We start from the raw sequence: 13711 nt of genomic DNA, 5'->3' as shown, positions 1-13711 counted from the left end.
AACGGGAATTTATAAAATCAGATACTTAATACAAACAAAAAATTAAAAAAAAAAGATTACTCATAATTATTTAAAAATATATAGTTCATGAATGGTTTTTATAATATTTAATAGATATTACATATATTATACTCCTGACGATTTGCGTCTATCTCATTAGACAAAAAACAAGTTTGGAATTAATTACATACTTTGGTGCAATGTCAGCAATACCCTGAAACTGTACGAGCAAAGTTACGGGTTATCGGCCAGTAATAAATAAAACCAATTAATATAATTAGATTTAAATTCTACATTTGATGTGTTCACGTGTGACCCACAAACGCCATCTCTCGCGAGAAATCAATAAATCGTGTTCAGTTGCGAAATCGGCATCCACTGTTGCTCCACAGGCAGTAATGTGTTTTGACCCGGAACCTCGCTGCTTTACGAACGTCTTGGTTTATCTCGCAAGGCACGTGGCTAAGTCAACGGATCATCTGCAAGGGTTTTGCCTTCAACGCAAGGCGGTGAAAAAACACTCTCTTTTGATGGCCGCGCTTATCTTAAGCCGGCGGGAAATAATAATAAAAAAAAAAACCCTTAACGTGGATTTCGCCGCAAAAAAAAACAGTTTAACGATCGTTAACAAGACTAAACAGCTTTGATGATACTCCGCTTGGGCGGCGAGCGATAAAGGCGATGATAATCACGCTGTCGTCGCTCCGCAAATAAAACCGATTGGATGGGTTCTGCTGTCAATGGCCTTCGCGCGCCAGTAGGTTATCCGTGGCGCGACGTCCTTCGCCGCTATCGCCGCTTGTCGTCCACGCCCGGGGCTAGTGTGAGGGTGAGGAGTAGAAGGGGAAGGGGGGTCGAGGTCTGCCCTACAGCCGCAGTGTGTTATACCCCCTGGGTGCTGTCTGCCCGGCACCGAGAGAGCTGCCGAGATGGCTTCGACAACCGTCGTCGCTGCCTTCGTCGTCGTCTGCACCGCAGTTGTCGTGGCGAGGATCGAGGGCGAAGGCAAGTCGCGACGGGAGCCAACAATAAAAATTTAAAAAAAAAAAATATATATTACTTCATTCAAAGTTTAAACCATTTAAAAAATAAAAACGAGCGTGTTCGTTAAAAAAAAAGTCCAACGAACAGTGTGTGTTTAAACATGATATATATTCAGAGATGCTCGTCTTCTATGTGTGGGGCCATCACTGGATTAAAGACGATTTGCCTAAATACATAACTATCTACAGTGGCGGGTTAAGGGATTTATTTCTGGAGGGTATTTAAAAAATATAAGATTTTTTAATTCAAAAATCTTTTGCAAATAGCAAGGAGTTTGAATGGTTTCGTATGCAATCATTCTCAACATCGTTACTACTACCTTTGGGTTTGCGATTCCAGGTGTTATAATAACTCACTCTACATCACCCAAAATAACAAACTCCTTCACGGAGACATCCCCCCCCCCCCCCCGAACAACGTTTTATTGTCAAAATCAGCCGAAGTAAGTAACGACAACTACATTTGTTTCAAATGGTACTCCAACGGACACGTGCAGTTGTTAAAATAATCAAATGTCAACTTGTATTTGGATATATAACACGTTCTAAAGTAATTGTAACGAAATATCGATCAGTTTTCTAGACTCACTCAAAACTTGGAAATACCTGCGTCCTAAAATGACACATGACACATAGACACTTGTTCAAGGAATAAGTTCGACTGTCTCCAAGCTTTCAGTTATATATGTATCGATTGTAAGTGATAGCCAAGGAATTTAATTTCGCTAGTTGAAATCAGTTATTCATCTTCAGATATCACGCCGCCTGTCTATAAATCTAAAGATCAAGGGCGGTGGGATCATCTGTAAGGGAGACATCGTGGTTTTCCTTGGCCGTAGATTAAACCTTAAGTTTAATCTCCACAATCGTGCATCTAAAGATGTAAAACGAAGGGGCATCTAAGATTAAAGCAGGCCTCGAATTACTTCGTGTGTTCTGGGAAATATTTCAGTGGGGAAGATCGATTGTAACATAAAAACACGCCTTTACGGTCTACGCTAATTTCCATAGAAATATTCTCAGGACCGGACCAGCCAATGTCAGCTGATGTCAAAATGTTACATCCTTCCTTGAAATTCCTTGAAAGGAATTTAATCAGAAAAAAAGGACACAATAGGCTGACAAAGACGGGACGGACACAACAAGAACAGTAAATACGCAAAACCACAACTTCCTTTGTGACACAGCGAACCACAGCAAACCTAGTGATGAATCTGGATGACACAACGATGAAGTAGGTTATCTGTCACGAAACAATTGAGATGTTTCGGGAACTGGCATCTGCTCCAAATCAGCGTAAACCGACAAGGGGGAGTTTCCAAGGGATTATGTATGCTCAAACGGATATTACTGCACGATGAAATGCAACACAGTGGACAGGTGCTGCTGCTGCTGCACAGCCTGGGTAGCTCTAGCTGGGACGTTGTCTCAGGAGCTGACGACTGGAACGCGGCGGCGCGGGAGGAGCTGACGGCGGCGCTGCGGGTCAGGTGGAACGAGGGCGAGGCCAGGAACGTGGTGCTGTTCGTCGGGGACGGCATGGGTCCGAGCACCGTCACGGCGGCCAGGATCTACCGCGCCAAGGAGGAGGGCCGCCTGGCCTTCGAGCACTTCCCCCACGTCGGCCTGCTCAAGGTCAACCAACACCTACCTCTCTCTCTTCAGTGGTTCATCACTAACGTCAGTTGAGACAGTCCTTGTCAATTTTCAAATTATTATTCAGCCTTGCATAATGAATACTCTCCAGTTTCATACTTATCCAAAACTTACTCGCGAGTCGAACTCAAACCATTTCGGTCCATGGGTCTTTTGCAGACATGACGCAGTTGGACTCGTATCCTTTCAGGATACTTGTTCAGCCGACCTGATAGCAGATTTCAATGGCTGCCCGAAATCATTCCTGACCAAACTAGGAGTGGTTCCTTACAAACAAAAACCGTGAAGATTCCTTACTCAATATCGCTGATTTGTTTCGTTAAGTTTTCGAATGTCAAAGCGACGTAAAAGCCAAAACCAAAATAAAATTGAGATTCATGGGTTTCTCACCTGAAAAAATTGATATTTGTAAGATTAAAATAGTGATATATCTATAAACATAGTGTGTAACAATTGCCCAACAAGTTTCTTCCTACTTTAAAGTCATAGAAATGAACTCTGCAATTATTGTTTCCTTTCGCGCCTTTTAATCTGGCCACTATGTATAGGTGGCTTGCAGTAAAGGAAGCACAGGCCATTCTTGTGCTCCAACACCAGCCACAACGTGTTCATGACGCGCAAGCAGTCCACGTTTGGTTTGCCCTGTCTCTCCCATCGCAGACGTACAACGCAGACAGGCAGGTCCCCGACTCCCCGTCCAGCGCGACGGCATTGTTCAGCGGCGTCAAGAGCAACTACAGGACAGGCGGCGTCGACCAGTCCGTCAAGATGGACGACTGCGAGGCGTCGCTGAGGCCGGAGGCGAGGCTGAAGAACATGCTGCACTGGGCCATCGAGGCGGGCAAGGACACTGGTAAGTGTAATTAGTTAAAAGCCCGAAATTTTGGGGGTTCGGCTATTTGTAGACTGTGTTTTTATCATTCTGTGGAACAGGGTGGATGCATTGGTTGGAACCTACCACTCGGAGATTCCCTGCCAGAATATTTACCCACGTGCTACTTGTGAGATGTAATGCTGCCAACCTAGAAAGCACCTGTGTAGGATGTTAAGTGGTGCCTGCTCAGGTCCTGATGTTAATGGAAGGTGCCTCTTTGGAAGACTTGGAGTTCGTATTGTTAGCTCAGACAATAACACGAAATACATGTGGCAATAAACTCTGATGTATTCGCCTGGTAAGGACGTACATCTATTGAATATCAGCACTGTTGGTATTGATACATAAACTTCATCAATTCTAACCGAAAACATATTTGAACGAGTGCTTTTACATTTAAGTAACTTCTCGCTTGAAAGAAAACACATAGGAAGAATCCAAAAGTGGTCGGATCATCTGGAGTGCGCCGTGCAGGTATTCGATACGTGACTGCAACACAGACTGGCGATTCGGTCACGCTGTGGTTCTCCTCTGCCACAGGCTTTGTCACGACGACTCGGGTGACGCACGCGACCCCCAGCGCCTTGTACGCCCACTACCCGAGCAGGTACTGGGAGTGCGATCAGGCGATGCCCCCATCGGCGGCGCGCTGCAAGGACATCGCCCGGCAACTCGTGGAGGACGAGCCGGGCAGGAGCATCAAGGTGAGGCATCCCCAAGAGAGGTTAATCCTCCCCATCTAGGTTTATTATTTTATTTTTTGACATGAATACATCTTTAAAATTGCTTCCGTAGTGGGAGGCAATTCAAAAAACGAATGATAGCAAAATCGGGGGATACAATTTGGTGTTGCAGCTACATATCTATCATCGCCATCCAAAATTTAATCACACCACTGGATAGCTAAAGGATCAAAGAATTCGTTGCGCTAAGTGAGGACTATGACGCATCTCGCGCGATGGAGGGGGAAGCGCCACCATTTTGAGGTCATTTTGCTGCGTTTTCGAGATTTCCATTTAGTATAACTATTGACTCGGAGAAGCTACGACGTTCGTTTGAGTTTCAATCATCAGCTCTCGTCAAAATACATCGATTACACAGAGAAAATCTTTATATATATATATATATATATATATATATATATATTTCTTGTGTGCGTGTGTATGTCACTGAACTCCTCCTAGACGGCTGGACCGATTTTGATGAAATTTTTTGTGTGAGTTCACGGGGATTCGAGGATGGTTTAGATTCACAATTGGATATTTTATCTCGATTCTGAGTTAAGAAAAAACTAAAAAAAAAAACATGCTTTGAAAGCAAAAAAAACTAAGCATTGTAGATAATTAGCCTCCATGGCAACGGGCTTTTGCATTGTTGTTGCCTTCTGCGTAAACATGGGAAAGGTTTTTGGTAACGGCAGTGGCGTACCCAAGAGGAGGGGTATGTATAATGAGAAGATACAAAATGTCCAGTGTAGAAATACTTACCGCCATATGTACATTTGGGCAGGAAAATGTCTGTCGGGTCCGCTAGAAAGATTATAGAGATATATATGTAGAAAGATATATAGAGATAGAGATATAAATAGAAAGATAGAGAGAGTTATAGAGGTATACATAGAGAGATAGAGAATTAGAGAGATAAAGAGAGATGCTTAGTATACGTTTAAAAAATTGATTTAGGCATTGAAACGCATGCCGGGCATTATTTAGTATTTGTGTAAAATAGTTACAGTGAATATATACAGTGTCATAATAAAAAATGATTATAACATACATAAATTAGTTTATGTTGTATTTAATATAGAAAATATTACCTGTTACGTACACGTATTCATGTACAACCCACGACCGTGTCCATGACATAGCCACGCCCCATTTTTTGCTGATTTTTCAGTATTTATATCACTATCTTCATGTTCACCCCCATTATCATCACAACCCCAGTTTATAGTTACAATTTCCAAGGGTATGGTTGTTGATAAGCCTCTTCTATTCCACTATTTTCATGTATCTTGGTTCTTCATGACCTCATTAGTATCATGTTTCAGAAAAAAAATGTCAGACTCTACCACATCCATCGAGCAGGTTACAAGATCTTCCGACCAGTCCTCCGCCTCTCGTTCCAATACAATCGTCCTGTTATCTCTTATCTCGAGCTCCGTAATAATCACACGTCAGAACCATCTTTAGTTACCCCAATTGTTTTCCGGCACGATGTGGCATTTATAAACAGGTTTCAGTTATAACTTCGAGTGAACAAATAACTGATCATTTAATGCGGGCGAATACAACATTTATAATATTTACACCAGTTCAAAAAAGCTGTCTTCAAAAAGACCTTTAAGCTTATTTGAATCATAAAATTTAATGTAAAACAAAAAACTTCCAGCAACCCTCAACTTAATATTAAATACTCAAGATGCAGAGGATTAAACCCTGTTACCCCATCATCTTCCATTCATTGATGAATTAATTATTGTTTATGTATAGTCGACACCGAGGACAACGACATGAATGGAGCATCGACAGAATGAGCTAACAGAAGAAGCCAGAGTCCCCCTAGGAAACTTACCAGCTCACAGAAATATTCACCATGTTTCTCACTCTCGAGCACGACTAATAGATTTGGATCCTACCATTTTACACTATATTTGACCATAATGTCATTTGCATGTATGATAATTGTCCAGTTGTTCGCTGCTGTTTTTTTTTCTGAGAGAAGTTATTCCTTATGTTGACTCAAACCAAGGGATCTAACAATTCGAGTACCAGACATTTCAGAGTCGAGTATTGGATTAACGACAGCTGAAACACACAATTAAATCAAAATAAACTTTTATGCAAGTATATCATAAAAAAGTATACCACTTTATTTTTATAAACCAATATAAACACCTAGTAATTAATTCATTAATCATTTTCAGGTGAGTGAACAATAAAACTTCCTAATTGCCAAAGCAGCAAACAATGAGCGGCTTAAATGGGTAAAAGTAACAGCATCTACACATTCTTCCAGTTATACTTATGATGTTGACCACACTACCGCTGAATTCAACAGCGAAGTAGATGGGTGTGATAATAAAGCAAATATCAATACATACTTCTCTGTACACAGACGAATACAATAGCTGAAGTAACTGGATTGCTGTATCCTAATAAAACCCCAATACAAAATTTAAAAAAAGAAAAAAAAAACAGCGATATAATATAACACCGTTCACTGATCTGTAAGATATACAAAAGAATCACACTAAGCTCTAATGTTCATTAGTTTGGTCATACTTTGTTTATGATATTTTATTACTCAAAGTAAGAATCTTTTTTAGTGAAATCCTCAAGTAGTCATTCTCGCTCATTCAAAGAGGAGCAAATATGTAATCAATTAAGAATTATGGATGAAGTCAATCTCGTATTTTACAGGGAACAGTTATCTGGAAACTGATACCAGATAAATGATCTACGAATGTAAATCAGAACATACATTTTGGCCAGGTCAATACCCTCGAAACACACTTGCAGGTCATAATGGGTGGAGGAAGGCAGTGCCTGAACACGCACCCTCTAACGGGGCCATCAGATCCTGTGGAGAATTCCACCTGCAGGAGAGAGGACGGACTTGAGCTAACGTCTGTCTGGCAGCAGGACAAGAGGAAGAGAGGGGTGACCTACAGTGTCCTGAACAACACTCAGGACCTCCGACAGCTGGACGTCAACAACACAGACTATGTGATGGGTGAGTCTTTTAGAGCCTGCATGGCGAAAAAGGTTTTATGACATAATGACATAAATATATATAAATTTAATTAATAATCATTTGTTGTTTATCCAGGACAAGAAGTATGAGGTTACAGTTTACAGACTATAGAAGCCAATTCTATGAGTCAGTTACAAACTTGGCCAGATTAAAAAAAAATAAATTTGAACTCCTATTGAAGTTTTAATAGTGATAATGTTTCTTCACAGAAATGGGGAAGTGGTGATTATAATGGTTATAATTCATTGCACTATATTAAAAAAAACACGTGCATCTGCACAAAAATGATGAATTCAATATGAGATCAAAAATGCTGATAGCAAACTTGACTAACAGAAACTTAATTGGTGATTTATGTACGACCTCAAAAATGCTAGTAATGATTAATTATAAACAATGTATCATTTATTAAAATATTAGAGTATATATCTGCAGTTTATTTTACAGAAATTTCAGAAAGAACATCCACATTTTGAGACAAAATTTGTTACCAACAGGAATTTTCGCCAACAGCCACATTGCCTATGATTTTGAGAGAGACCGGACTCCAATGGGCATGCCCTCTCTCAGCGAGATGACTTCAACCGCAATAAAAGTTCTCAGCAAAAATAGAAAAGGATTTTTTCTCATGGTGAGTGATCTTGGTTATCTATTTCATAAACAGCAATTTATTCAAACGATTTTAATATATTATGTTCACATTTTGCAGCAGGATTTAGGGTAATAAATCCTCTTTAACTCTGTTTGCGATGTGTTATCTAGAATCGGTGGGCCCCAGTCAATCTCGTACTCAGTCTCGACTGATCAGTCAGTTATCCTGGCGAAGATTACAGGGGTCTGTGAAATTCATTAAGCTCCAAAAAACTTAGAACTGTGAAATTCTACTGTTTTCAATTACAAACAAGCAAGGTTTTTCTTTTGCTACAACAATTCGGAGACATTTTTTATAGGTATTTAACACTTAAAAATTGCTTTGCAGAAATTAATTCTGAGAGGTCTAACCAAAAAGCGTATTACATTTAAATATAGCTGCCGTAGATTCTATTAAGTACTGTACATCATTGAGGAGTCCAGTCTGTTGCCCGATAGTACTGCGAACTTCCATGGTCACCTGATTTTGGATAAAAATAACAAAAGTTTATATTAAATCTGGAGTTTTTAATAGGTTGCTTCCCACTTTTTTCCTCTAAACATTTAGTTACCTACTACAATGTATGACTCCAGGTATTCGTGTATATAAAGAGGGTGGAAAATTTGTGGGTTAAATTACATGTAGGTTAAATTTATCAAACCTCAGCAAACTCGGACTAACAGAATCTCTTCGTTGGCTAACAATCAGGGCATTTATTCAATTGTAGGTATGTCATTGGCTCAGATTCGTGAAAGATGTGTCATATGAATTATCGTTCCATACACAAGCAACTCAAACACACAAGTCCTTGGATTTTGCGCTGTCACCAAATCAATTCGCGGAATTTTCTTGTCCTGATAGACCCACCCAAAAGCGAGCTCTACACAGCGGTGGAGAGCCAGTCAGTTACCAGGCCATTTCCGAAGTCCTGCGCAGCCAATAAACAACCGAGCGTGCTTGTATCACATGATACGTCACACAATTTCGCTTCCGTAAGATTATTTATACAGTGGTTTGAAACAGTGGCTTCTTGGTTGAGGCGATATCCGTGCCCTTACGCTTCGTCATGACTTGTTGCACTCATCTTTAATGGCGACTAAAAACTGAAGGCATGATGTTCTGTAACAGTGTTTATAAAGCCTAACCTCATTCGAGCTGTGATTAGTTCCTGTAGATGGCCGTAATTAGAGGAGGATTTGGCCAATCAGCACGAGTGTACTCAGTAGGTCCTGTCGCCTTGACTGAGGATAATTTTTGGATGATGTTCACGCCTGGTTATGGCGAAAGATTTCTATGTGTTTTTTTTTGAGGTTATCTGAGTGTTTTTTTTTTGTTTCCATGGCATCTCTGATTAATCTCGGGGTGTAGCTGGATATATTTACAATAATCTGGGCTTGGTCCAAGTGGATTACATGTCTTGATTCATTGTAGTGCTGTGCTGCGGCATGGGACAGGTACTCTCGAAGTTATCAGGGTTGCCAATGTCACGAGACTCTGCGGCCCCATGCAGGTCGAAGGCGGCATGATCGACATGGCGCATCACATCGGGCACGCGAGCAGGGCAGTGAACGAGACGGCGGCCATGTCGGACGCCGTGCAGGAGGTCCTGGACTGGGTCCGGCTGACGGACAGGACGGACACCCTGGTGATCGTCACCAGCGACCACGCCCACTCGCTGTCCATCAACGGCTACCCGGCCCGCGGAAACGACATCCTCGGTGAGTGGGGAACAACAGCGGTTAGTCAGCAAGCACATGCCATTGGCTAAGAGAGCTCGTGGAGTGTTTCAAAGTATGCACAGTCCAGTTACAGAGGTGAAAGTAACTTAGAGTTGTTTTTTTAAGTCCAGACTGATAGCCAAATATAAAACTAGCAGTCTGGACTTAAAAACAACTCCATGTTACTTTCACCTCTGTAACTGGACTGTGCATACTTTGAAACACTCCACGAGCTCTCTTAGTCAATGACATGTGCTTGCGGACAACTGGTGTTTTCACTGGACTGTGCATACTTTAAAAACACCCCACGAGTCTCTTAGCCAGTGGTAATCTTTATCCACAGAACTCCATGTGGACAAATTGGCAACCGCAACTACAATTAATGTTTTTCAATGTTTCAACCTGAGCTCGCAGTCTTGTAGTGACAAGCTTGCAGCATGCTGGTCGTTTATGGACTGTTACAGAAAAAACTCGAGTCAAGTTTGAGTCAAAATTGCAAGCTCAAAGGAGGGATATTGCAGCTAAAAATGTGTGCAGTACTTTTATCACTTTGTCAATCATTAAAGACCAGGAATATTGGTTGTTTCATTTCACGTTGGACTAAAATTCAATTTTTGTTTTTACCTTTGGCCTGCTTCTGCAACTGGCCCACATTTCATCTAAAGGAATGTCCTGTATACAGATCATGTTGTGTCTGAACTCAAGTTTGGCCACAACTAACATGTAAAACTATTACAGAAATGTGCTGTTATGATAGCCAGTGAGAAATAGGGACTTGGGAAGAACTGCGGAGTCCACCCATCAGAGGTGTTTGACCCCGTGGTCGTTTCTTCTTGTTCCCGGCGGTGACCGTTGTCGCACCGCGCAGGTATCGGAGGGTTGTCCTTGGACGACGGCGTGCCGTTCACGACGCTGACCTACGCTACGGGGGAATCGCACGCCTACAACTACAGCGTCGGGCCGAACGGCACCGTGGTCAGGCCGGACCCCAGCACTGTGGACACCACCAGCTTCCACTACCACCAGCAGGCGGCCATAACCTCCGACGAGGCCCACCACACCGGAGTGGACGTCGCGGTCTACGCCACAGGTGCGCTGCTAGACTCTATTGGGTATACCATCGAGCAAAGCCAGGTCTCCCTAAAAAAACCAGAGGGATCGGCGTCTGTACGTGACTTTGTCCGACGACGACATTGGATTTTCATAAAAATTTGGTAGGTAGCAATGGATGGCCAATGTAATGTGTATGAGCAAAAACATTTGAGGGGCTTTTGATAATTTTTTAATAAATACACATATATATTTCAAAATCAAAAGCACTTATTTAATTTCATGGTTGGGATCCAAAGAGAATAGTGTCCATAAAGATCGTGATACAGCATGCCTCAAATCGAACTTATACATATATGATTTGATAGAGTCTTTCAGTACCCGTCAGTGATTTGTAAACATCTAACCTCGGTAACGAGCAAATTAGTGTGTTCTCATGCTGAAAATAAACTTTCAATCTGTTTTTGTTTGTTTTTTTCCCCACGGGGTTGTGTTCGCGTATCTGTGGAGCACACGAGCGACTCGGACGAGGAAGTTCACACATAAATTTACTGTAGATTGTTCAGCTGCGAGTATTCCCACAGTTGCGAAACGAGTTTCGGGATGACGGAGCTGTGGTACGGGACCTGCCCCCCAGGGCCGATGGCGCACCTGTTCCACTCGCTGCACGAGCAGAACTACGTGGCCCACGTGATGGCCTACGCGGCCCGGCTGGGGCCGTACGCCCCTTCCTCCGGGGCCCGGGGACTGCTGCCTCAGGCGGGGACCGTCCTCGTGGCGACTGTCTTCAGGGCGCTGGTCCGCCGAAGATGGACTTAAACACCGATCCTGGTCAGCACCGGCTTGCGATCCACAGCCAGGACTTCCGAAAAATTTTCAGCTGACGTCAAGACCAGTGTCCGAGTAGATACCATGATTTCGCGGACACTGCACACCGCGCACAATTTGGTTGTTGTTGTTGTTGTTAAACGGAACAGATATACTCACGTAAAATAATTACAGGTGTTTGTAAATTTGTTCATTTACTCGAACACACAACTGTATCGCTACAAAATGCTGGGTTCGGATTCTTACCCGGGCATTTAAGCTCTTGTGTTGTCCTAAGTGCCTCCAATAGCTACCTGAATAGCTTTCCAGTATTAACTGAGCACATTAACAAGCACTATAAGGCATATTAAAGTTAAATTATTGATTATTTTATTTTATTTTACATAGTTAAAATAAATCATTGTATTTGAAAAAAAATCAGTAAAAATTGTAATTATGCTCCAATTTTCGTAAAAAAAAAAAAATTCAGTTTTATCTCGAAAATACGTATTTCATATATTTAAACAATGACCATGGCCATTTGTAATACAAAGTAACAATAGCTTTTTATATTATTAAAAACTATTTCTTAGGAACTGTTATCCGAAGGAATCCTTGTAAAAAGTAAAGAATTTTTTTTATGTGTGTGTAATAAATTCTCTTTCCTTTATCCAATTACACTTTTTTTCAGGAAATGTTACACGCTACAAATGTAACCTTGTGCATGAGTGCTACAACTACTCTTGGTCCTAAATGCGATATTTAAATTATGCTATTCATCTAATTAAAAATAAAAAATACTTAAAGCATATATATACATGCTACAAAAACGAGACGAAATGTACATCTATTTTAAATGGTATTTTTTTTATAACTTTAAAACAGCAAATAAATTTTAGTTTAGATACAGTATTTATTGATTCGACAATATATAAAAAATAAAGAACAACCAAAATGCAAACGCATGTATATATGATACCAGAGAAAACAAACCTACTTAAAAATGAGAGAAATCTCATCGTCAGTAAATTTATCGACTCAAAGATTAATATATATTTATTTGAAAATTACAACTAATTTTTTCCAGAAAAAATAGCTACAAATTTTAGGAGCAAATGTTCTATTGATCACTAGGGGAAAAAATAGTTTATAAATATTATCCTGAAACTTTTAATATATGGTTCCTTTTAGCATCAAAATTAACAACATAACATAATTTGCCATGTTTACAAAAAAAATTGCACGTATTGCAAGAAAAATTCAAATATTTGACGTGAAAATGTATTTACTTAACCCTTATGTGCACGCCCTGGCCTCAACTCTCTCATTACTTATTTAATAGTAACGGGTCGAAGCTGATCAATAGAGTGCTGCACGGGAAACAATCAGAAGTGAGTTATCGAGGCAAGGCAGGGAGGGCTGTCATTGTTTCGTTGACAAGCGAGTGTTCCGAGTGCTTTAATGACGCGACTGAACGTTGGGTGACGTGAAAATTACAAACCATGGCAGTGGATCGACGCAGACGCTTGTCACTTCCCAGACAATTTTTTTTTTATCAAGGCAGCGCAACACAGGGACATTTCAGAAAGCAGCAGCTCTTAGAACCACAAGGCACAGAAAACATTTCACATAGACGAAGAGTCATAAAAAAAAGAGACTATAACAAAAACGTAAGTATGGATTACGATTGGATTAACTGGGCTTATAATTGAATTCGAAGGCAGCTTCTTCTAAATGCGTTATTTAAAAGTAGTGATTTTTGTCTGCCCTACGTTTTATCAGCGTCAAAAATCACAAAATTCACTGCCACATCAGATTGTTCACAATTATGTTTTCGAGAGGAAAGTAATCCAGTTGGCTATATATATTCGGCTTCTTAACATTTTTAGTCGCATTATTTATTTATTTTTTTCATTATCTTTCACGTCAAAAATTATTATAAAAGCTCACCTCCACTCGTTATTCCATTTAAATTCAAATTGCATACTGCGTGTGTGTCCATTATTAACAGCCTCTTCTTAGCTTCATCCAACAGTACTTTAATGGAAGCTAAGTTGTAGAATATTTTCACATAAGGTTCAGGAAAACCAGTTTGAGTGTCCATTACTTAAATAAAAGAAAAAATATTTAATTTATTGTGTTTAATACATAGAATATTATATCACACAACAATTCT

The 13711-nt window shown here is 40.6% G+C and overlaps 1 protein-coding gene across 1 annotated transcript; it reads left to right on the top strand.

The window, feature by feature from the left end:
- Positions 1-230: 230 nt before the first annotated feature.
- Positions 231-13182, top strand: LOC134537534 (alkaline phosphatase-like). Its single transcript, XM_063378061.1, has 9 exons — positions 231-1005; positions 2476-2678; positions 3360-3552; positions 4114-4277; positions 7095-7308; positions 7827-7960; positions 9471-9678; positions 10547-10768; positions 11366-13182. Exons 1-9 carry the CDS (start codon positions 930-932, stop codon positions 11545-11547), a joined length of 1596 nt encoding a protein of 531 aa, XP_063234131.1. The 5' UTR covers positions 231-929; the 3' UTR covers positions 11548-13182.
- The last annotated feature ends 529 nt before the right edge of the window (positions 13183-13711 follow it).

This window comes from Bacillus rossius, chromosome 12 (genome assembly GCF_032445375.1).
Source record: "Bacillus rossius redtenbacheri isolate Brsri chromosome 12, Brsri_v3, whole genome shotgun sequence".
In the NCBI taxonomy this organism is placed as follows: domain Eukaryota; kingdom Metazoa; phylum Arthropoda; class Insecta; order Phasmatodea; family Bacillidae; genus Bacillus; species Bacillus rossius.
Note: the sequence above shows the minus strand (reverse complement) of the source record. Positions and strands in the feature narration are given on the sequence as shown.

Coding starts and splice junctions, on each gene's coding strand:
- LOC134537534 (XM_063378061.1), top strand. CDS start 930: ATGGCTTCGACAACCGTCGTCGCTGCCTTCGTCGTCGTCTGCACCGCA. Junction 7,961..9,470: donor GAAAAGGATTTTTTCTCATG/GTGAGTGATCTT, acceptor GGCCCCATGCAG/GTCGAAGGCGGCATGATCGA. Junction 9,679..10,546: donor CCGCGGAAACGACATCCTCG/GTGAGTGGGGAA, acceptor CGCACCGCGCAG/GTATCGGAGGGTTGTCCTTG.